Source organism: Erythrolamprus reginae, chromosome 13, assembly GCF_031021105.1.
Source record: "Erythrolamprus reginae isolate rEryReg1 chromosome 13, rEryReg1.hap1, whole genome shotgun sequence".
Taxonomy (NCBI): domain Eukaryota; kingdom Metazoa; phylum Chordata; class Lepidosauria; order Squamata; family Dipsadidae; genus Erythrolamprus; species Erythrolamprus reginae.
In genome coordinates this window covers 5,693,095-5,718,643 of record NC_091962.1, presented here as the reverse complement: position 1 = coordinate 5,718,643, position 25,549 = coordinate 5,693,095, and the positions used below count along the sequence as shown (strand labels likewise).

Below are 25,549 nucleotides of genomic sequence, written 5' to 3'. Positions count from 1 at the left end.
GGGAGCTTTTCAACCAGCCCTGTCCTGACATGTCCTAATGATTCAGCCTTCGAGCTCAGCCCTCGGCCCCACCACCGTGGTTACGTCGGGTGCACACGGTAGGTTTTTAGGCAAAGGCGCAGCAGCGTCTACTGGAGCTGCAGGGCTGTTTGCGGAAAGCCCCATGAGGAAGATTATAGAGGAGATACTCATCGTAGAATATATCTAAGAAAGAATAGAAAAGAAGGTATAGTAATAGAACATAGAAACATAGAAGACTGACGGCAGAAAAAGACCTCATGGTCCATCTAGTCTGCCCTTATACTATTTCCTGTGTTTTATCTTAGGATGGATCTATGTTTATCCCAGGCATGTTTAAATTCAGTGACTGTGGATTTACCAACCACGTCTGCTGGAAGTTTGTTCCAAGGATCTACTACTCTTTCAGTGAAATAATATTTCCTCACGTCGCTTTTGATCTTTCCCCCAACCAACTTCAGATTGTGTCCCCTTGTTCTTGTGTTCACTTTCCTATTAAAAACACTTCCCTCCTGGACCTTATTTAACCCTGTAACATATTTAAATGTTTCGATCATGTCCCCCCTTTTCCTTCTGTCCTCCAGACTATACAGATTGAGTTCATGAAGTCTTTCCTGATACGTTTTATGCTTAAGACCTTCCACCATTCTTGTAGCCCGTCTTTGGACCCGTTCAATTTTGTCAATATCTTTTTGTAGGTGAGGTCTCCAGAACTGAACACAGTATTCCAAATGTGGTCTCACCAGCTCTCTATATAAGGGGATCACAATCTCCCTCTTCCTGCTTGTTATACCTCTATCAATGAAAGAATAGAAGAAGAGATATAGGAATAGAAGAAAGGTATAGGAGATATAGGAGAGCAATAGAACAGGGGACAGAAGGCACTCTAGTGCACTTGTACTCGCCCCTTACTGACCTCTTAGGAATCTGGAGAGGTCAACCGTAGATAATCTAAGGGTAAAGTGTTGGGGGTTTGGGGATGACACTATGGAGTCCGGTAATGAGTTCCACGCTTCGACAACTCGGTTACTGAAGTCATTTTTTTTACAGTCAAGTTTGGAGCGGTTAATATTAAGTTTGAATCTGTTGTGTGCTCTTGTGTTGTTGTGGTTAAAGCTGAAGTAGTCATTGACAGGCCTGACGTTGCAGCATATGATTTTGTGGGCAATACTTAGATCTTGTTTTAGGCGTCTTAGTTCTAGGCTTTCTAGGCCCAGGGTTGAAAGTCTAGTCTTGTAGGGTCTTCTGTTTCGAGAGGAGGAGTGAAGGGCTCTTCTAGTGAAGTATCTTTGGACTTTTTCAAGGGTGTTAATGTCTGAGAGGCAATATGGGTTCCAAACAGATGAGCTGTATTCAAGGATGGGTCTGGCGAAAGTTTTGTAAGCTCTGGTAAGTCGTGTGAGATTGCCCCAAAGACCTGCGTTTTATGCATAACGATGATTAATCCAGGGCTGCAACAGAAGGCCTGAAACACGATCTAAGTATTGCCCACAAGATCCTATGCTGCAACGTCCTGCCTGTCGACGACTACTTCAGCTCCAACCACAACAACACAAGAGCCCACAATAGATTCAAACGTAATCTTCTTCCGCAAGATGTTAAAGGCTCGCCTATGCCGCCAGGCATGGGGGGATTAACTCCCCCCTCTCTTCTGACTATAGCACTTGAGAATGGTATGACTGGGTCGCATTGATTGTTTTTAATATTAAGGGGTTTTAATTCTACTTTTATTAATTGGATTTGTATTATTGTTACCGTAGTTGTTGTTGTTGTTGTGAGCCGCCTTGAGTTTTTGGAGAGGGGCAGCATACAAATCTAATATATTTAATTGAATCGAATTGAATATTAACCGCTCCAAACTTGATTGTAAAAAATACAACTTTAGTAATCGAGTTGTCGAAGCGTGGAACTCATTACTGGACTCCGTAGTGTCATCACCAAACCCCCAACATTTTACTCTTAGACTATCCATGGTTGACCTCTCCAGATTCCTAAGAGGTCAGTAAGGGGCGTACATAAGTGCACCAGTGTGCCTTTCCTCCCCTGTCCTATTGTCTCTCCTATATCTCCTATATCTTTTCTTCTATTCTTATATCTTCTATTCTTTCATTGATATATTTTATTCCTATATCTTCTCTTCTCTTCTTTCTTTGATATATTTTACTACAAGTCTATCCTCTATAACCTTCATTGTGGATTGGACTAAACAAACAAACAAGAAACAATGGATGGAAAACCTGGAAAAATAAGGAGAATTTTTTCTAACAGTGAGAATAATTAACCGGTGGAACTGCTTGCCACCAGAAGTTGTGGGTGCTCTATCACTGGAGGTTTTAAGAAGAGATTGCACAGCCACTTATCTGAAATAGGTCTACTGAAGCTAGTCTAATGAAGAGAAGGACCAGGGGAGACATGATAGCATCTTCCAATATTTGAGGAGCTGCCACAGAGAGGAAGAAGGGGGTCAAGCTGTTTTCCAAAGCACCTTTGAAGGTCAAACAAGGAACAATGGATGGAAACTGAACAAGGAGAGAAGTTTCCGGTCACAATTCAAAGTGTTGGTTATGACCTATAAAGCCCTTCATGGCATCGGACCAGAATATCTCCGGGACCGCCTTCTGCCGCACGAATCCCAGCGACCGGTTAGGTCCCACAGAGTTGGCCTTCTCCGGGTCCCATCAACTAAACAATGTTGTTTGGCGGGACCCAGGAGAAGAGCCTTCTCTGTGGCGACCCCAACCCTTTGGAACCAGCTCCCCCCGGAGATTGGAACTGCCCCCACCCTCCTTGCCTTTCGTAAAGCTCTTAAGACCCATCTCTGCCGTCAGGCATGGGGGAAACTGAGACATCTCCCCCGGGCCTATACAGTTTATACATGGTATTTTTGTGTGTATGTTTGCTTTTAATAATGGGGTTTTTAGATTTTTTTAAATTATTAGATTTGTTCTTACATTGTTCTTGTTATTGTTGTGAGCCGCCCCGAGTCTACGGAGAGGGGCGGCATACAAATCTAATTATTATTATTATTAATAATAATAATAATAATAATAATAATAATAATAACAACCTAGAATTAAGGAGAAATATTCTGACAGCGACAATAATCAACCAATGGAACAGAAGTTGCCCTCAGAAGTTGTGGGACCTTCATTCATCACTTGAGGCTTTCAAGAAGAGACTGGGCTGCCATTTGTTGGAAAAGGTGTAGGCAGGTCACCTGCTTGGGCAGGAGGGGACTAGAAGACCTCCAAGGTCCCTCCCAGCTCTGTTCTGATTGGTTGGAGGTTTCTTTTAGCAACCTTCTGTTGCCAACTTCATTTGTAAATATTAGCGTTTGACTTCTACGTAGCCCTTTCATGCATTGAAAGCTCGTTCTCTGTATTGTGGATGAATCATTGTGAGCAAGCCTCTTCAATATGAACATGATACCCACCTTTATTTTTATTTTTTAAAAATTTATTTATTTATTATTTAGATTTGTATGCCGCCCCTCTCCGCAGACTCAGGGCGGCTCACAGCAAGACACAGCAATTCATGACAAATCCAAATAAATTTAAAATATTTGAAAAGATTTAAAAAGAACCCCATTTACTAACAAACACACACACAAACATACCATGCATAAATTGTACATGCCCGGGGGAGGTGTTTCAGTTCCCCCATGCCTGACGGCAAAGGTGGGTTTTAAGGAGTTTACGGAAGGCAGGGAGAGTAGGGGCAGTTCTAATCTCTGGGGGGAGTTGGTTCCAGAGAGTCGGGGCCGCCACAGAGAAGGCTCTTCCCCTGGGGCCCGCCAACCAACATTGTTTAGTTGACGGGACCCGGAGAAGGCCAACTCTGTGGGACCTAATCGGTCGCTGGGATTCGTGCGGCAGAAGGCGGTCTCGGAGATATTCTGGTCCAGTGCCGTGAAGGGCTTTAAAGGTCATAACCAACACTTTGAATTGTGACCAGAAACTGATCGGCAACCAATGTAGACTGTGGAGTGTTGGAGTAATATGGGCATATTTAGGGAAGCCCATGATTGCTCTCGCAGCTGAATTCTGCACGATCTGAAGTTTCCGAACACTTTTCAAAGGTAGCCCCATGTAGAGAGCATTACAGTAGTCGAGCCTCGAGGTGATGAGGGCATGAGTGACTGTGAGCAATGAGTCCCGGTCCAAATAGGGCCGCAACTGGTGCACCAGGCGAACCTGGGCAAACGCCCTTCCCCTTTATCGTAGATAGGAGGAGAGGACAGGTGGAGGCTGAGGGCAGAATGACTTGCCCAAAGCCCATCTTGTAAATTTCATGGCAAAATAGTGATTCGAACTGCTCTGCACTCTGTCTTATTTACGTCTGAAGCCACAAGCAATAAAGTTAAGATCAAAGCAATTTAGCTAGACGAGACCTTAGCTCAGGGTCCCCTGAACTACGGCCCGCGGGCCACATGCGGCCCTCTGAGGCCATTTATCCGGCCCACGGGTGAGTGACACAACACAGTGTTGCATCTAATTTTCTATGAATAAAGTGCGGTATTTTGTTAGTAACTAATATCAATCATCAAAAAAGTTGCAAAAGTTTCCCCCCCCCTAATTTTGTCATCCAGTTACATTCATTTTTTTATTTTTTATTTTAACAGTAACATAATTTACTAAGATTCGCATGACAGTGAGATGGCATATAAACTTAATACAATTAAAAATATGGAACAGCTTGCTTGTTTGAAATTGGTTCCAGAATGACCTTTAAAGCCCTTCATGGCATTGGACCAGAATATCTCCGAGACCGCCTTCTGCCGCACGAATCCCAGCGACCGATTAGGTCCCGCAGAGTGGGCCTTCTCCGGGTCCCGTCAACTAAACAATGTCGGTTGGCGGGCCCCAGGGGAAGAGCCTTCTCTGTGGCGGCCCCGACTCTCTGGAACCAACTCCCCCCAGAGATTAGAACCGCCCCTACTCTCCTTGCCTTTCGTAAGCTCCTTAAAACCCACCTTTGTCGTCAGGCATGGCGGAACTGAGACATCTCCCCCGGACATATACAATTTATGCATGGTATGTTTGTATGTATGTTTGCTTAGTGCATGGGTTTTTAAAAATATTTTAAACTATAATTTAGATTTGTCATGAATTGATATTGACAAAATTGAAGGGGTCCAAAGACGGGCTACAAGAATGGTGGAAGGTCTTAAGCATAAAACGTATCAGGAAAGACTTCATGAACTCAATCTGTATAGTCTGGAGCAGAGGTCCCCAACCTTTTTTGCACCAGGGACCGGCTTTAAGCTAGACCAGTTTTCCACGGCCCGGTGGGGGGGGGGGGCTTTGGTCATATGGGGGTGGGGTTATGGAGGGGTGGAGCTTAGTGCATATTTATTTTGCCGAAGCTGACACGGCACATCTGAATCGTCTTAGCCATGCAACATTTACTCACACTCAGCGGCTGGAGGTTCACGCACATTTCCTTACCCCAGTCGCCAGGATCCAGTGTCGCGGCGCGGAACAGCCGGGGGGAGAGAGAGCCTCCCACCCCATTTCAAGAACCGAAGTCGGTTCCGCAAGAGGGGACGTGCCGCGACCGGTTCCGCCGACGCTCAGGAAGCTCGCGGCTCTCTGGTTCACTTTTCAGCTCGCTGCGAACATGAGGCCAAACGTTCTGCAACCGCGGCTTCTTTCCCACTCCTGCTGCTCAAACAGCCGGCAGCGGAGATGATTAAGCAGAACGGAGTCCGGGAAATCAGATTCAAGGGTTATGTAACGCGCGATCCACGGTCATTACTGTACGCTGACCCCTGGTGATTAGGGGAAGCAATGCTTGAGGGTCTCGCCAGGGAAAGAGCGGCGGGTGCTTTCGAGACCGAAACCGAGACCGGGAAGAAAGGGGAGGGGAACAAAAACAAGAGATTCGTGGGATTACACGAATCTCTTGTTTCTGTTCCCCTCCCCTTTCTTCCCGGTCTCGGTTTCGGTCTCGAAAGCACCCGCCGCTCTTTCCCTGGCGAGACCCTCAAGCATTGCTTCCCCTAATCAGTGATCGCGCGTTGTAGGACTTGACCTTTACTTGCGTCGAACGGGGCTCCTCTTCTCTTTTTTTTTCCCACGCTGCAGGAAGAGATGGGGAGGGAGAGGGCGGAGGGGAGGGAGGGTGGAGAAGGATGCTCTCTTTGGGGACTTCTCATCGGAAACCAGGGGAAGGGAAGGCAGCGGCTGTCAGCGGCGCCGCGGACCGGCTGAAAACCCCCAACGGCCCGGTCCTGGTCCGCGGACCGGCGGTTGGGGACCTCTGGTCTGGAGGACAGAAGGAAAAGGGGGGACATGATCGAAACATTTAAATATGTTAAAGGGTTAAATAAGGTTCAGGAGGGAAGTGTTTTTAATAGGAAAGTGAACCCAAGAACAAGGGGACACAATCTGAAGTTAGTTGGAGGAAAGATCAAAAGCAATGTGAGAAAATATTATTTGACTGAAAGAGTAGTAGATCCTTGGAACAAACTTCCAGCAGACGTGGTAGATAAATCCACAGTAACTGAATTTAAACATGCCTGGGATAAACATATATCCATCCTAAGATAAAACACAGGAAATAGTATAAGGGCAGACTAGATGGACCATGAGGTCTTTTTCTGCCGTCAGTCTTCTATGTTTCTATGTTTCTATGTTTTATTTTGTTGTGAGCCGCCCCGAGTCTGCGGAGAGGGGCGGCATACAAATCTAAATAATAAATAAATTAAATAAATAATTGAATTCTGCCTGCCCATGATCTCCCTTCCAACCCACTCACTGATGCTGGTCGATTCTGCATATTATCCAGGTGCCAAGAGAGAGGATGCTTTCTGAGAAACCGCACGGAACATGTAAACAGAGACATACGGTGCTGCCTGTGTTCTGTGAATGGGCAAGGCCGTTTTTTGATATTTGCTTTTGCAACCCCCAGCGTGGTAACCTGCCAAGTGCAATTTGGCCGGTGTGCAGTGATGTTCAATCGCAAAGGGGTACAGAGGTCGTCTCCAACTTGCAACCACGATGGAGCCCCAGATTCACATCGTTAAGTGGGAAATTTGGGGCATTGCCTCGTTTCACAACTTCTCTTGCCACAGTTGTTAAGTGGTACCGCTACTTACGGACTTAATTCGTTCCGTGACCAGGTTCTTAAGTAGAAAAGTTTGTAAGAAGAAGCCATTTTCCCCCATAGGAATCAATGTAAAAGCAAATAAGGTGTGCGATTGGGGAAACCACAGGGAGGGTGGAGGCCCTGTTTTCCCTCAGGAGATTCCTAGAGAGCCCCACGGAGGCTTCTCTCTGCCTTTTTCGGCCCTGTTTCCACCCAGGAAATTCCTAGAAAGGCCCCATGGAGGCTTCTCCCTGCCTTTTCCAGCCCTGTTTCCTCCCAGGAGATTCCTAGAGAGGCCCCACAGAGGCTTCTCCCCACCTTTTCCAGCCCTGTTTCCTGCCAGGAGATTCCTAGAGAGGCCCCACAGAGACTTCTCCCCACCTTTTCCAGCCCTGTTTCCACCCAGGAAATTCCTAGAAAGGCCCCGCAGAGGCTTCTCCCTGCCTTTTCCAGCCCTGTGTCCTCCCAGGAGATTCCTAGAGAGTCCCCACGGAGGCTTCTCCCTGCCTTTTCCAGCCCTGTTTCCTCCCAGGAGATTCCTAGAGAGTCCCCACGGAGGCTTCTCCCTGCCTTTTCCAGCCCTGTTTCCTCCCAGGAGATTCCTAGAGAGGCCCCACGGAGGCTTCTTGCCGCCTTTTCCGGTTACAGTTTCGGAGGCTCGGGTTTGTAATTGGAAAATGGTTCTTGAGAAGAGGCAAAAAAATATTGAACACCCGGTTCTTATCTAGAAAGGTTCGTAAGTAGAGGCGTTCTTAGGTAGAGGTACCACTGTAGTTGTTCAGTTAGTCACCAAATTGTTAAGTGAACCTGGCTCCTCTATTGATGTTACTTGTCATTAAAGTCACACAATGTGCAGTCAGGCAGTAGGGAAAGCAAGTAGTATGCTTGGCTGCATAGCTAGAGGTATAACAAGCAGAAAGAGGGAGATTATGATCCCGCTATATAGAGTGCAGGTGAGACCACATTTGGAATACTGTGTTCAGTTCTGGAGACTTCACCTACAAAAAGATATTGACAAAATTGAACGGGTCCAAAGACGGGCTACAAGAATGGTGGAAGGTCTTAAGCATAAAACGTATCAGGAAAGACTTCATGAACTCCATCTGTATAGTCTGGAGGACAGAAGGGAAAGGGGGGACATGATCGAAACATTTAAATATGTCAAAGGGTTAAATAAGGTCCAGGAGGGAAGTGTTTGTAATAGGAAAGTGAACACAAGAACAAGGGGGCACAATCTGAAGTTAGTTGGGGGAAAGATCAAAAGCAACATGAGAAAATATTATTTGACTGAAAGAGTAGTAGATCCTTGGAACAAACTTCCAGCAGACGTGGTAGATAAATCCACAGTAACTGAATTTAAACATGCCTGGGATAAACATAGATCCATCCTAAGATAAATACAGAAAATAGTATAAGGGCAGACTAGATGGACCACGAGGTCTTTTTCTGCCGTCAGACTTCTAAAATGACCCTGAGACACTGTGGTTGTCGTAAATATGAGTCAGTTGCCAAGCATCTGAATTTTGATCATGTCAACATGGACATGCTGCAATGGAAAACGGTTGCAACTCACCGTTTTTCAGTGCTGTTTTAACTTCAAACGGCCACTAAAGGACGGTTGTAAGTTGAGGACTACCTGTGTTCTCTGCAACCAAGATCAGGTAGACTGAACGTTACACTAATTTTGCAGCTGTTTATTTTTTGAACAAATAAACTCACGAACCTCACATGTGAAAATCTGTAATGACTAATAGCATAGCAGGGAAAGTAAACATATTATGGATTCATTTTTAATTAATAAGGAGAGATTCAATCAGGAAATAAGGAGGAATTTTCTGACAATGAGAGCAATGAAACCAGGGAATAGAAGTTGCCTTCAGAAGTTGTAGGACCTTCATCCCTGAAGCTTTCAAGAAGAGACTGGACTGTCATCTGCCGGAAATGGTGTAGGGTCCCCTGCTTGGGCAGGGGGTTGGACTAGATGACCTACAAGGTCCCATCCAATTCTGTTAATCTGTCATCTGTAAAAATTCAGTTTTAAAAGTCTTAGCGATAGGACATTGGTTGGTTGGTTTTCAAGAAGCATATAGTTGCTCCTTCTTATGACCCTTTATTTAACAACTGTTACAAGTTACAATGACATTGGGAAAAAAGTAACTTATGACCTGTTCTGCCAGCGTGTCTCAACCGCCCGTAATTACAGGGTAATTAGTCCAGGAAGATACACACCACGCGATAAAAGGAAAACCCAAAAGTTTTTATAAACAGAAAAACAGAAACAGCTTCCTTTTTAAATGTCAAAGGGATTTTCTGGTACACACAAGGCACAGGTTAAATGCAGTCCAATTGCTCACCCAATAACTGGGAAATTGAGTCCAATTCTAAAGTCCAGAGAGTCCACACACAATCTTGAACAGCACAAAAACCACAATTTTGACGAAACAATGAATCAGATAAACTGCCATGAGGCTAAAACACCAGGCTGCACTTTTATCTGTAGCTCTAATTACAGCAGCCCCACCCAACCACAGGCGGCCTCATTTTCTCTTGTAATAACCCTTCAGTTGTTGTCTCCTATGCATCACTCTACGCATGCGTGGATGTGTCATTAATTCTTGTTCAGAATCCAGGGATGATACAGATGATTGATCTCCTCCTGGGCTGTCTGCCAAACTCCCCTCTTCCCTGTCACTCACATTTCCTTGGTCAGAAGAGGCTTCGTCGGCAGATTCCATCGGGAGCAAAACAGGCCTGCGGCATGTGGATGTCTCCCCCACATCCACCTGCACGTTCCTTGGGGCAGGAGCTGGGCCAAAGCTAACCACAACATGAGCAGTCCTCACATTTATGACTGTCGCAGCAACCACGTGGTCCTGTGATAAAAATTTATTTATGGTGGGTGGTGATTACGATTACCTTCCCGTTAGCTTCCAACTAGCAAAGTCAATTGGGAGAACCAGGTTTATTTAATGACCTCGTCATTCGCTTAACAAGTGCGATGATTTACTTAACAACCATGGCAAAAAGGTTATAAAATCACGTATGACTCACTTAACAACTGCCTTGTTAAGAACAGAAGTTCTGGCCCCAGTTGTGGGTCATAAGTATTTTCGATCCCAATTGGATGTAAGATACCTATGATCTTATTTGGGCTTCATGTCATAGAAACATAGAAGACTGACGGCAGAAAAAGACCTCATGGTCCATCTAGTCTGCCCTTATACTATTTCCTGTATTTTATCTTAGGATGGATATATGTTTATCCCAGGCATGTTTAAATTCAGTTACTGTGGATTTACCAACCACGTCTGCTGGAAGTTTGTTCCAAGGATCTACTACTCTTTCAGTAAAATAATATTTTCTCACGTTGCTTTTGATCTTTCCCCCAACTAACTTCAGATTGTGTCCCCTTGTTCTTGTGTTCACTTTCCTATTAAAAACACTTCCCTCCTTAACCTTTTTTAACCCTTTAACATATTTAAAGGTTTCGATCATGTCCCCCCTTTTCCTTCTGTCCTTCAGACTATACAGATTGAGTTCATGAAGTCTTTCCTGATACGTTTTATGCTTAAGACCTTCCACCATTCTTGTAGCCCGTCTTTGGACCTGTTCAATTTTGTCAATATCTTTTTGTAGGTGAGGTCTCCAGAACTGAACACAGTATTCCAAATGTGGTCTCACCAGTGCTCTATATAAGGGGATCATAATCTCCCTCTTCCTGTTTGTTGTACCTCTAGCTATGCAGCCAAGCATCCTACTTGCTTTTCCTACCGCCCGACCACACTGCTCACCCCTTTTGAGACTGTCAGAAATCTCTACCCCTAAATCCTTCTCTTCTGAAGTTTTTGCTAACACAGAACTGCCAATGCAATACTCAGATTGAGGATTCCTTTTCCCCAAGTGCATTATTTTACATTTGGAAACGTTAAACTGCAGTTTCCATTGCTTTGACCATTTATCTAGTAAAGCTAAATCATTTACCATATTACCGACCCCTCCAGGAATATCAACCCTATTGCACACTTTAGAGTCATAATTTAAATTTGGTTGCAACTAAATTTTCTTCTTCTTTTCTCCTTTTTCTCTCCTTGATTTTATGAAATTATGAGTTTTTAACTCTAATCAAGTTCTTTTGCAATAATAATAATAACAACAACACTGTCTCTTTATATAAGCATTGATTGATTGGTTGCCTGCTATTAATTTTAAGGGGGCAAAAGGTAGCATTCATAATACAACACCTCTGGCTCACACCACACCTGTCTGAAAAACAGTTTTTCCCTGGATTACAGCATTCTATAATTATCAGCTGAGCTTTTCGAAATGAAAACAGCCATTTAAAGAGCACAGCCTAGAAGCAGTAAAAGACAGAAAGGGCAGTCGCGAGTGGTTAGGAAGCTATCTTGCGGTATAAAAATTAAGAGATTAACGTGATTACGATTAATGCCGTGATTAGAGAATGCAGCCATTTTAATTAAGAAAAAAAGATCTTTAATTCAAACAATGGCTGGATGCCTTGCCTTCTCCTGTTACCCTTGAACACCTGCTGTCTGTCTGCTACTGTCTCTTTAAAAAAAAAAGTTGTTAGTTGCGAAGTCGTGTCTGACCCATCGCAACCCCATGGACAATGTTCCTCCAGGCCTTCCTATCCTATACCATCCTCTAGAGGAGGGGTCCCCAAACTTTTTACACAGGGGGCCAGTTCACTCGTCCCTCAGACTGTTGGGGGGCCGGGCTATAAAAAACCCCCTATGAACAAATCTCTATGCACACTGCACATACCTTATTTAAAGTAAAAAAAACAAAATGGGAACAAATGCAATATTTAAAATAAAGAAGAAGTAATAAGTAGTTAAGTAATTAATAATTAAGTAATAAAGTAATTTATACTTCTTTATTAACAAGTAAATTTAAACTTAAATCAACAAACTCCCTCCATTTCTCCTTCCTTCCCTCCCTCCATCCTTTTATTTATTTATTTATTTATTTATTTATTTATTCTTTGTCCAATATACAATACATATGGAGGAGAATAGACATTAAGTAATATATATAAAGATAGAAAGTAAAAAAGAAGAGAAGTAGATGGGAGGGAGAGAATATATATGATATAAGAGATAGGGAGAGAATATATATGATATAAGAGATAGGGAGAGAATATATATATATATATATATATATATATATATATAGAGAGAGAGAGAGAGAGAGAGATAAGGAGATAATATATATGATATATGATATAAGGAAAGGCAATTGGACAGGGGACGATAGGCACATCAGTGCACTTATATACGCCCCTTACTGGCCTCTCCACTTCTCTCTTCCCTCTTCCTTTTCTCTCATTTGTTTCATTTTCCTCTCCCCCGTTCTTTCCCTCCATCATTTTCTCATTTCTCTCTCTCTCTCTCTCTCTCTTTCCATCTCTCCCTCTTCCTTTCGTCCCCTTCTTCTTTCGCCCTCCATCGTTCCAAGCATTGGGCTCTTCTCCAGTGAGTCCTTCTTTCTCATTAGGCGGCCAAAGCATTTGAGTTTCCTCTTCAGGATCTGGCCTAGTAAGGATTGACCTCTTCTAGGACTGACCGCTTGTATCGCCTTGCACTCCAGGAATGATGAGAAAAAACCTAGCAGTAATAGTGGTGCAGACTTAGTAAATAGTTTGACAGTGTTGAGGGAATTATTTGTTTAGCAGAGTGATGGCGTTCGGGGAAAAACTGCTCTTGTGTCTTGTTACAGAGCTCTATAGTGTCGTTTTAAGGGTAGGAGTTGAAACAATTTATGTCCGGGATGCAAGGGGTCAGTCAATATTTTCAGTGCCCTCTTTTTTACTCGTGCAGTATACCGGTCCTCAATGAAAGGCAGGTTGGCAGTACAGTGTTCCCTCGATTTTCGCGGGTTCGAACTTCACAGAAAGCCTATACCACGGTATTTCAAAAATATTAATTTAAAAATACTTTGCGGGTTTTTTCCCTATACCACGGTTTTTCCCACCCGATGACGTCATATGTCATCGCCAAACTTTCGTCCGCCTTTAATAAATATTTTTTTAATAAACTTTAATAAATAAACATGGTGAGTAATAATCTGAATGGTTGCTAAGGGAATGGAAAATTGCAATTTAGGGGTTTAAAGTGTTACGGGAAGGCTTGTGATACTGTTCATAGCCAAAAATAGTGTACATTTACTTCCGCATCTCTACTTCGCGGAAATTCAACTTTCGCGGGCGGTCTCGGATGCATCCCCTGCGAAAATTGAGGGAACACGAATTGAGGGCCGCACGAATCCCAGCGACCGATTAGGTCCCACAGAGTGGGCCTTCTCCGGGTCCCGTCAACTAAACAATGTCGTCTGACGGGCCCCAGGGGAAGAGCCTTCTCTGTGGCAGCCCTGACTCTCTGGAACCAGCTCCTCCCAGAGATGAGAACTGCCCCTACCCCCCTTGCCTTTCGTAAACTCCTTAAAACCCACCTTTGTCGTCAGGCATGGGGGAACTGAGATATCTCCCCCGGGCCTATCCAATTCAATTTATGTATGGTATGCTTGTATGTATGTTTGCTTAATAATGGGGTTTTTAATATTTTAAATTGTAAATTATTAGATTTGTCATGAACTGTTTTATTGTGTTGTGAGCCGCCCCGAGTCCACGGAAAGGGTCGGCATACAAATCTAATAAATAAATGAATAAATAAACACTGTAATTGGTTTTTTTTTTCTGTAGTTCTGGGTGGTGGTTGTGAAGGAAGAGGCGGGACTACTTAAGAGGAAGGTTATGTTTGTCCAACACCTCGCAGGGCTGTTGTTCTGGAGCCAAAGAGGAAGAGGGAGATTATGTTTCCCACTTTGAGTTAACTTATAACGAAGGTGGGATAAAAACCAAACAAATTATGACTGTAATCGCAGTTCTGATCCTTTCCTTAACATATGCTGCCTATCCATACCGCAGTAAAGCGAGTGATCTTTAGTGCTCTCTGCGCTTGGTGGTTTTCATACAGATGTTTCTTTACTCAAACCTCTAACGTATGTTGGATGATAACAACCAACATTACCCAAATACCCAAGAGAAGTAACCGCATCGATGCTAGAAGGAAGTGGGGTTTGCACTGATCCTCTGCTGGAAAATATGGAAGCTCAGAGAGCATCGAGGACCACTCATTTCAACCCTAAACTACAAATATTCTCCTTTATTGGTATTATTATTATTATTATTATTATTAAACATAGAAACATAGAAGACTGACGGCAGAAAAAGACCTCCTGGTCCATCTAGTCTGCCCTTATACTATTTCCTGTATTTTATCTTAGGATGGATCTATGTTTATCCCAGGCATGTTTAAATTCAGTTACTGTGGATTTACCAATCCAAGTCTGCTGGAAGTTTGTTCCAAGCCTCTACTACTCTTTCATAGAAACATAGAAGACTGACGGCAGAAAAAGACCTCCTGGTCCATCTAGTCTGCCCTTATACTATTTCCTGTATTTTATCTCAGGATGGATCTATGTTTATCCCAGGCTGGTTTAAATTCAGTTACTGTGGTTTTATCTACCACGTCTGCTGGAAGTTTGTTCCAAGGATCTACTACTCTTTCAGTGAAATAATATTTCCTCACGTTGCTTTTGATCTTTTCCCCCAACTAACTTCAGATTGTGTCCCCTTGTTCTTGTGTTCACTTTCCTATTAAAAACACTTCCCTCCTGGACCTTATTTAACCCTTTGACATATTTAAATGTTTCGATCATGTCCCCCCTTTTCCTTCTGTCCTCCAGACTATACAGATTGAGTCCATGAAGTCTTTCCTGATACGTTTTATGCTTAAGACCTTCCACCATTCTTGTAGCCCGTCTTTGGACCCATTCACTTTTGTCAATATCTTTTTGTAGGTGAGGTCTCCAGAACTGAACACAGTATTCCAAATGGGGTCTCACCAGCGCTCTATATAAGGGGATCACAATCTCCCTCTTCCTGCTTGTTATACCTCTAGCTATGCAGCCAAGCACCCTACTTGCTTTCCCTACCGCCTGACTGCACTGTTCACCCATTTTGAGACTGTCAGAAATCACTACCCCTAAATCCTTTTCTTCTGAAGTTTTTGCTAACACAGAACTGCCAATACAATACTCAGACTGAGGATTCCTTTTCCCCAAGTGCATTATTTCACATTTGGAAACATTACACTGCAGTTTCCAAGAACAAGTAACAAGTTAACAACATGAAAAAAACCAACAAAAAAGGGATACAGTACAATAAATATCACATACCAAAATAAAAAAACCAAAAGAAACAAAGCAAAACATATAAATACAACATTTGGGCAATGAAAGTCTCCCCAGTTCTTTTTTTTTTTTTGATTGTTCGATCAGAGAATTTCCCTTTGTCATTAAGTATTTCTTTTATTTGACGAGTTGCTTTGCTTGAATTTTGATCATTTCTCCGTTGTTCTTTTCTTTAGCCAATCATAAAAATTTTCCCATATCTTATAGTAATCTGAGTCTTCTTTTCCCTCTAGTTTTTTTGACATCCTGTCCATCTCTGCACAGTCTAATATTTTTTTTTTATTATTATATTTTCTTCTGGTGTTTTATCTATTTTCCAATACTGGGCGTATACTATCCTAGCTGCTGTTAGTATATGAATGGCTAAGTATCTTACTTCTTTTTTCATTTTTTTTCATTAAAAATGCCTAATAAGTATAATTCTGGTTTTTTTTCAAACTCTACCTTCGTTATTTCTTTGAGTCAATATGTTATCTTGTTCCAATAATTTTTTGCCACTATACAGGTCCACGATTGATGATAAAATGTGCCTTTTTCTTTTTTGCACTTCCAGCATAATGGTGAAACTTTTGGAAACTTTTTCGAAAGTCTTTCTGGTGATATTATTATTATTATTATTTATTAGACTTGTATGCCGCCCCTCTCCGAAGACTCGGAGCGGCTCACAACAAGTAATACATGAGACACAAATCCAATATTAAAAACAATTTGAAAAACCCTGATAAAAAAAACCAGTCATACAATCCAAACAAACCATACATAAAATGGAACAGCTGGGGGAATGTCAGTTTCCCCAGGCCTGGTGACATAGGTGGGGTTTTATTTTTGTTTATTTATTTTTTTTATAAAGTTTTTATTTACAAGGATAAATACAATAAATACATTCAAGTACAAATAACAATGTAGACATGTCGAGATACAAGGAGAAAAATAAAAGAATTGGGTAATTGGGAAATTGAAAAACAAAGATTGTGTGTCAAATTATGGTCTAAACCAGTGTTTCCCAACCTTGGCAACTTGAAGATATCTGGACTTCAACTCCTAGAATTCCCCAGCCAGCATTCGCTGGCTGGGGAATTCTGGGAGTTGAAGTCCAAATATCTTCAAGTTGCCAAGGTTGGGAAACACTGGTCTAGACAATATGCATTTAACAGTAAACAGGAATAAACAAAACAAACAAGCAGACAAACAAACAGACAAATGAAAAAACGGGAAAAAAAGAAAGGAAAGAAGAAGAGAAAAAAAGAAAGGAAAAGGCGGGCGGGTGTACGGTAGATCTGTATTGGAATTATGAACTAGAAATATTCCCAGTAGGTGGGGTTTTAGAAGTTTACGAAAGGCAAGGAGGATGGGGGCAATCCTAATCTCCGGGGGGGGGGAGCTGATTCCAGAGGGCGGGGGCCGCCACAGAGAAGGCTCTTCTCCTGGGTCCCGCCAGACGGCATTATTTAGTCGACGGGACGTGGAGAAGGCTAACTCTGTGGGACCTAGTTGGTCGCTGGGATTCGTGGGGCAGAAGACGGTCCCGGAGGTATTCTGGTCCCATGCCATATATGGCTTTACAGGTCATAACCAACACTTTTGAATTGTGACCGGAAACTGATCGGCAGCCAGTGCAGGCCGTGGAGTGTTGATGAGAGATGGGCATATCTGGGAAAGCCCATGATTGCTCCCGCAGCTGCATTCTGCACGATCTGAAGTTTCCGAACACTTTTCAAAGGTAGCCCCATGTACAGAACTAATAATAAAGCCGCAGGTGTTGCAACCTTCCACCTTGGCTTTTCTGCATCCCCCTCGGGTGCCTCTGGTTCCATCTCGAAAGCTGCACGTGCATTTTATTTTTTGAAAACTGGTATACTGCTAATGCTTCCTCCTTTCTGTGCCATTAAAACAACTTAGCCAATGGCTGTGGGTCTAAGTTAGAACCACTAACTGGCAGCTGCAGAGAAGTATGAACCGCTCGACGGCTGCAAGGAAGCTTCAGAGGGTGGCTGTGAGGTCCTTGTTCCTCAAAACACTGGCTTTCTCTTGCAGACGAACGAGAGGCGGTACAGAAGAAGACGTTCACCAAATGGGTCAACTCTCACCTGGCCCGGGTCACCTGCCGCATCAGTGATCTGTACAGCGACCTGCGAGATGGACGCATGCTGCTACGTCTCCTGGAAGTGCTCTCAGGGGAGCAATTGGTGAGTGTGGAGGTTGTTGTTGTTGTTGTTATTATGATTTAGATTTAGATTTAGATTTAGATTAGATTTAGATTAGATTTGGATTAGATTAGATTTAGATTTAGATTAGGTTTAAATTTAGATTAGATTTAGGATTAGATTTAGATTTAGATTAGATTTAGTTTAGATTTAGTTTAGATTTAGTTTAGATTTAGATTAGATTTAGATTTAGATTTAGATTAGATTTAGATTTAGATTAGATTTAGATTTAGATTAGATTTAGATTTACCGTAGATTAGATTTAGATTTAGATTAGATTTAGATTAGATTTAGATTAGATTTAGATTAGATTTTGATTTAGATTAGATTTTGATTTAGATTAGATTTAGATTAGATTTAGATTTAGGATTAGATTTAGATTAGATTTAGATTAGATTTAGATTAGATTTAGATTAGATTTAGATTAGATTTAGATTAGATTTTGATTTAGATTAGATTTAGATTAGATTTAGATTTTAGATTTAGATTTAGATTAGATTTAGATTAGATTTAGATTAGATTTAGATTAGATTTAGATTAGATTTAGATTAGATTTAGATTTAGGATTAGATTTAGATTAGATTTAGATTAGATTTAGATTAGATTTAGATTAGATTTAGATTAGATTTAGATTAGATTTTGATTTAGATTAGATTTAGATTAGATTTAGATTTTAGATTTAGATTTAGATTAGATTTAGATTTCGATTAGATTTCGATTAGATTTAGATTAGATTTAGATTAGATTTAGATTTAGATTTTGATTAGATTTTGATTTAGATTAGATTTAGATTTAGATTAGATTTACATTAGATTTTGATTTAGATTAGATTTAGATTTAGATTAGATTTAGATTTAGATTTAGATTTAGATTAGATTTAGATTAGATTTTGATTTAGATTAGATTTAGATTAGATTTAGATTTAGATTAGATTTAGATTAGATTTAGACTTAGATTTAGACTTAGATTTAGATTAGATTTAGATTTAGATTTAGGATTAGATTTAGATTAGATTTAGATTTAGGATTAGATTTAGATTAGATTTAGATTTTAGATTCAGATTTAGATTTAGATTTAGATTTAGAGGATGGATGGATGGATGGATGGATGAATAAATAAATAAATAAGAACTCCTGACAGCGGGCAGAGTTAGCATTCTAAAACCACTGCTCCACCGGGGCTCCTATGCTTGAATCTCAAATGCTTTCATGGTTTCTGACGAAAAACATGGCAAAACTGCCCTTGGCTGAGAAAGTAACGGGATGGGGTGGGAGGAAGCCCTTTCCCAGCTGGGATGGGACCCCTTCCAGCTTCCAAAGCACCATGCCGCACGAATCCCAGCGACCGGTTAGGTCCCACAGAGTTGGCCTTCTCCGGGTCCCGTCGACTAAACAATGTCGTTTGGTGGGACCCAGGAGAAGAGCCTTCTCTGTGGCGGCCCCGACTCTCTGGAATCAGCTCCCCCCCCCCGATATCAGAGTTGCCCCCACCCTCCTTGCCTTTCGCAAGCTCCTCAAAACCCACCTCTGTCGTCAGGCATGGGGGAATTGAAATTTTTTCCTTCCCTCTAGGCTTATAGAATTTATACATGGTATGTTTGTATCTATGAGTGGTTCTTTAAATTGGGGTTTTTTAAAGATTATTTTTAATATTAGATTTGTTTGCATTGTCTTTTTTATTGTTGTTAGCCGCCCCGAGTCTTCGGAGAGGGGTGGCATACAAATGTAAGTAAGTAAGTAAGTAAGTAAGTAAGGAAGGAAGGAAGGAAGGAAGGAAAGAAAGGGAAGGAAAGAAAGAAAGGGAAGGAAGGAAAGAAAGAAAGGAAAGAAAGAAAGGAAAGGAAGGAAAGAAAGAAAGGAAAGGAAGGAAGGAAGGAAAAGAAGGAAGGAAAGGAAGGAAGGAAGGAAAGAAAGGAAGGAAAGAAAGAAAGAAAAAAAAGAAAGGAAAGGAGGAAAGGAAGGAAGGAAAGGAAGGAAGGGAAGGAAGAAAAGGAAGGAAAGAAAGGAAGAAAGAAAGAAAGAAAGAAAGAAAGAAAGAAAGAAGGAAAGCTGCTTAGGAATTCTAGGAGGGGCAGTGCCAGCCTGCCCAAACCAGGCTGGGTTTTGAAACAGCTGCCCCTTTTTCCCTCGTTCCTTGCCACGTACTCTCTCTTTCCTCTTCTCCAAGCCAGCCGCAGCCACCACCCACCTAGCCGGGAAAGCCGAACACCTGTTTCCCAGAATGCCACGCGTTGGTTGGCTCTCTTTGCAGCCGGGAGGGGAACAGCCTGTTCTAGCTCAAGCGAGGCAGAATTTCCAGTTTCCCCGTTGGCAGGCAGCAGCCTACATATACACCCTGCCTGGCAGCTTGGCAGGTGCTTCTGTCCTGGCGGCTGAATTTTCCGGCTGGTGTGGCGGGGGAGGCGAAGGAAAGGAAGCTGCTGAAGCAGGCTGGGAAAATGTTAGAGAAGCATGTAGGAAAATTAACGCAGGTTTATTTAGTTAGTTATTTATTTATTTATTTATTTATTTATTTATTTATTTATTTTATTACTTAGATTTGTATGCCGCCCCTCTCCGAAGACTTTATTTAGTTAGTTAGTTATTTAGTTAGTTATTTAGTTATTTATTTAGTTATTTATTTATTTATTTATTTATTTAGTTAGTTAGTTATTTAGTTAGTTATTTAGTTATTTATTTAGTTAGTTATTTAGTTAGTTATTTATTTAGTTAGTTATTTAGTTATTTATTTAGTTATTTAGTTAGTTATTTAGTTATTTATTTATTTAGTTAGTTAGTTATTTAGTTAGTTATTTAGTTATTTATTTAGTTAGTTATTTAGTTAGTTATTTATTTAGTTAGTTATTTAGTTATTTATTTATTTATTTATTTAGTTAGTTAGTTATTTAGTTAATTATTTAGTTAATTATTTAGTTATTTAGTTAGTTATTTAGTTAGTTATTTAGTTATTTAGTTAGTTATTTAGTTATTTAGTTAGTTATTTAGTTAGTTATTTAGTTATTTATTTAGTTATTTAGTTATTTAGTTAGTTAGTTATTTAGTTATTTAGTTAGTTACTTAGTTATTTAGTTAGTTACTTAGTTATTTAGTTATTTATTTAGTTATTTAGTTAGTTATGTAGTTAATTATTTAGTTAATTATTTAGTTATTTAGTTAGTTATTTAGTTAGTTAGTTATTTAGTTAGTTATTTAGTTATTTAGTTAGTTATTTAGTTATTTAGTTAGTTATTTATTTAGTTATTTAGTTAGTTATTTAGTTATTTAGTTAGTTATTTAGTTAATTATTTAGTTAATTATTTAGTTATTTAGTTAGTTAGTTAGTTATTTAGTTATTTAGTTAGTTATTTAGTTAGTTAGTTAGTTAGTTAGTTAGTTAGTTAGTTAGTTAGTTAGTTAGTTAGTTAGTTAGTTAGTTATTTATTGGATTTGTATGCCGCACCTCTCCGCAGACTCGGGGCGGCTAACAACAGTAATAAAACAGTATATGACAATAATCCAATACTAAAAACAGTAAAAAAACCATTACATAAAAACCAATCATACATACAGACATACCATGCATAAAATTGTAAAGGCCTAGGGGGAAAGTGTATCTCAGTTCCCCCATGCCTGGCGGCAGGGGTGGGTTTTAAGAAGCTTACGAAAGGTTTCAAGAGCGTCACCTCTGACTGCGTTGGCTCCGCGTCTAGTGAAAAGAAGGGCCGGGGGAGACAGGATAGGAGTGTTCCAATATCGGAGGGGCTGTCACAAAGAGAAGCCCCCCCCCCGCCTGTTCGCCAAAGCACCTGAGGGCAGGATAAGAAGCAATGGATGGAAACTAATCAAGGAGAGAAGCAACCTGGAATTGAGGATAAATTTCCTGGCAGGGAGGACATTTAACCAGTGGCCGCCAGATGTTGTGGGGTGCTCTATCACTGGGGCTTTTTAAGAAGAGACTGGACAACCGTATGCCTGGAATGACCTAGGGCAGGGGCAGGCAAAGTTGGCTCTGTGGACTTCAACTCCCAGAATTCCTGAGCTAGCATGGATGGCTCAGGAATTCTGGGAGTTGAAGTCCACGAGTCATAGAAGAGAGAACTTTGCCTACCCCATGATGGTCAATATATGGCACAGGGAATTCTGGGAGTTGAAGTCCACGAGTCATAGAAGAGAGAACTTTGCCTACCCCATGATGGCCAATATAGGCACAGGGGCCACAGGTGGTATGCAGAGCCTTCTTTGTGGACACGCCTGCCGCCGCCACTGCCCAGCTCTGCCACGCATGTGTGGACTCAATCCCGCTGGCAAGCTGGTCTCTAAGTTTCTGCTGTGTTTGTCGGGGGGGGGGGCAGGGCGCATGCAAGGGATGTGGGCAGGGGTGGGCAGCCGGCAGGACGGTGTGGAACACAGTTCCACCGGCAGAATATGTTTGTGAGTGACATAGGGGAAGGTTTGGTAGGGAAGGTTTGCCTATTTGCCGATGACTCTAAAGTGTGCAATAGGGTTGATATTCCTGGAGGCGTCTGTAATATGGTAAACGATTTAGCTTTACTAGATAAATGGTCAAAGCAATGGAAACTGCAGTTCCCTGCCCTCTGCATCCCATTTTGGACCTGGAAGGGCTATTGCATCACCCTGGGAGCCAAAAATGGATGGAGGTGTGGGGTGCATGTTCGGTCGGCGGTGGCATTGCATTTTGGGGGGTTGTGCTCATTCACACATGCGTGCTTGTGCTTTGGGCACTTGGCACCAAAAAGAGTTCGCCATCACTGGTATAGGGTCTCTCGTTCAAGCAGGGAGTGGCCTTAGAAGACCTCTGGGACAGTTATTCTGTTGTTATTCTGTTTTTCCTGGTTGGTAGGGTAATATTTGAGACTGACCAGTTGGCATTGATTTCCCGTTGTCGGCTGAAATTTTGTTCATTCTTCCTGATTCAGTTTGGGTCACTTTTGGATTTTCCTCCAGGCTTTGGGGTCAGAGGTTATGTTAGAGCCAGGGTCCCCAACCCTGAGCAGTAGAGGTCCGTGGCCTGTTAGGAACCAGGCCACATAGCTGGAAGCGAGCGACAGGCAAGTGAACCCTGCTGTAAACTGCGTGCGAGGGATCTAAGTTGCGCACCCACACAAAAACACACACAAGTCCCTGGAAAAATTGCCTTCCACGAAACTGATCCCTGGTGCTAAAAGGTTTGGGAACCACTGTGTTAGGGGAAGTCCTTAACTTATAACCATTTGCTGAGCAACTGAAATTATAATGGCACTGAAAAATCTGACTTACGACTGGTCCTCAAACCCATCGGAGCATCTTATGATCAAAATTCAGTTGCTTGGCAACCAATGTGTATTTATGGTGTCTGCAGCATCCCTGGAGTGAGGTGGTGGTGGTAGGATCACACAATCGCCTAGGCGGCTTCCAACAAGCAAAGTCAATGACTTCGCTTAACAGCTGGGTGATTCACTCAGCGACCATGGCAGAAACAGGTGGTCTGATTGGACAAAACAGAAATTTGGATTTCCATTGTGCGTCGAGGACTGCCTGTATTGACATCATTTGGGTCATTTTCAACGAAAACTTCTGTTTTGTTTATAGGGATTTTAATATGTTGGTTTTTTCCCTCCCCAGGTGAACTTGTTGGTTAATTGCCTGGGGTTACGTACTTAAAATGGGTGCCTGTATAAATATGCACTTTTTTTTTTTTGTTAAAAAGGAATCCATTTAAATGAGTTGATTTGCCTCGGAACAACACTGAAAGGTGCTGACAGAAGAGAGGAAGCCATTAAAGGGAGAGATGGCAACACCCAGCACCCTTAAAGGCAGCAAGAGTTGGCCTTATTTGATTCTAGGCCTCTTCAAATGTGAACATCCCGTATCCTGTACAGTGGTACCTCTACTTACGAACTTAATTCGTTCCGAGACAGGTTCTTAAGTAGAAAAGTTTGTAAGAGGGAGCAATTTTTCCCATAGGAATCAACGTAAAAGCAAATAAGGTGTGCGATTGGGGAAACCACAGGGAGGGTGGAGGCCCTGCCTCCTTCCAGGAGATTCCTAGAGAGGCCTCACAGAGGCTTCTCCCTGCCTTTTCCGGCCCTGTTTCCTCCCAGGAGATTCCTAGAGAGGCCCCACGGAGGCTTCTCCCCACCTTTTCTGGCCCTGTTTCCTCCCAGGAGATTCCTAGAGAGGCCCCACGCTGCCTTTTCTGGCCCTGTTTCCTCCCAGGAGATTCCTAGAGAGGCCCCACGGAGGCTTCTCCCCACCTTTTCTGGCCCTGTTTCCTCCCAGGAGATTCCTAGAGAGGCCCCACGGAGGCTTCTCCCTGCCTTTTCCAGTTACAGTTTTGGAGGCTCGGGTTTGTAAGTAGAAAATGGTTCTTGAGAAGAGGCAAAAAAATCCTGAACACCCGGTTCTTATCTAGAAAAGTTCGTAAGTAGAGGCGTTCTTAGGTAGAGGGACCACTGTACTAGATATTTAAATTTTCTCTCTCTCTTGCTCCTAAAGCAGGGGTGAAATGCTCCCATTTTGCTCAGGCCTGTCAGTCATCAGAGTTGGTCGCTAAGAGAGCGCGAGGCTTCGCTCACCTGCACAGAACGCTTTGCGCATGCACAGAGGGGAAAAGAACCCAAATGGCGGCGTCCTGGCAGATGGGCGGAGTCTTGCACTCCCTTCGCGACCAACTCTCCGACAACCGACAGTCACAAGCGAACCAGGAGCATTTCACTCCTGTCCTAAAGGAAACGCTCCCACCTTTCTAAAGCCACAACTTTAATCTGTTTTCATGTTTCTTAACTTTAAATCTGTTTTTGTATTTTATACTTGTTGGAAACTTACAATTGAGCCCAACATTTCGGTGGCTAGCCGAAGACGTTTGTTAAGTGAGTTTTGCCCCATTTTACAACTTTCTTCTTGCCACCGTTGTTAAGCGAAGCACTGCAGTGGTTACATTAGTCACACGGACGTTAAGTAAATCTGGCTCCCCCATCAACTTTGCTTGCCAGAAGGTTAACAAAAACAAAACAAAACAAAAAAGGAGCGCATGATCTCGGGACTCCGCAACGAGTTGGAGTGAGCCCAATGTCAGAGTTTTGATACGGGGATGCGGCTATAGTCGTAAGTGTGAAACACAGCCATAAGTCGCTTTTTCAGTGCTGTTTTAACTTTGAATGGTCACTAAATGAAGGGTTGTAAGTTTGAGGAGCACCTTTGCAAAGTGCATATAAATTGGTCTTATTGGTCTCTCCCAATAATAGCACACAGAGTTGGCCTCCTCCGGGTCCCGTCGACAAAGCACTGCAGGTTGGTGGGACCGGGGGGAAGGCCTTCTCTGTGACTGCCCCGGCTGTATAGAACCAACTCCTCCCCCCCCCGATGTCCGTACTGCTCCCACCCTGCTGGCCTTACGGAAGGCCATGAAGACCTGGGGGGGGGGGCAGCATGAATTAGCAAGTGACAGGGCCACACTGTATGAATGGGATATATATATGGGATATGACTACAGTGATCCCTCGATTATCGCGAGGGTTCCGTTCCAAGACCCCTCACGATAATCGATTTTTCGCGATGTAGGGTTGCGGAAGTGAAAACACCATCTGCGCATGCGCGCCCTTTTTTTCATGGCCGCGCCTGCGCAGATGGTGGAGTTTGCGTGAGCGGCGGGGAAGACCCAGGGAAGGTTCCTTCGGCCGCCCAGCAGCTGATCTGCTCGGCAGCGCAGCAGCAGCGAGCAGACGAAGATCGGGGTTTCCCCGCCGCCCACGCAAAGGGGAAACCCCGATTCGGCTCCTCGCTGCGCTGCCGAGCAGATCAGCTGCTGGGCGGCCGAAGGAACCTTCCCTGGGTCTTCCTCGCTGATGCCCCCGCTCGCCCGCCCGCCCCCCGCCCGCCGCCCGCCAGCAAGAGGGGGAGAGATAGAGAAAGAGAGAGAAGGAAAGAAAGAGATGAGAGAGGGAGGAAGAGAGTGTGAGAGAGGAAGAAGCAAGATAGAGAAAGAGAGAG

At 42.7% G+C, this 25,549-nt stretch overlaps 1 protein-coding gene across 1 annotated transcript in view; it reads left to right on the top strand.

The window, feature by feature from the left end:
* SPTBN2 (spectrin beta, non-erythrocytic 2) overlaps positions 1-25,549 on the top strand; it is a 137,678-nt gene that overhangs the window by 8,528 nt on the left and 103,601 nt on the right. The window contains exon 2 of the mRNA XM_070766198.1: positions 17,413-17,564. Within this exon, the coding sequence (XP_070622299.1) occupies positions 17,413-17,564 (152 nt within the window). The remainder of the gene's footprint in view (positions 1-17,412; positions 17,565-25,549) is intronic.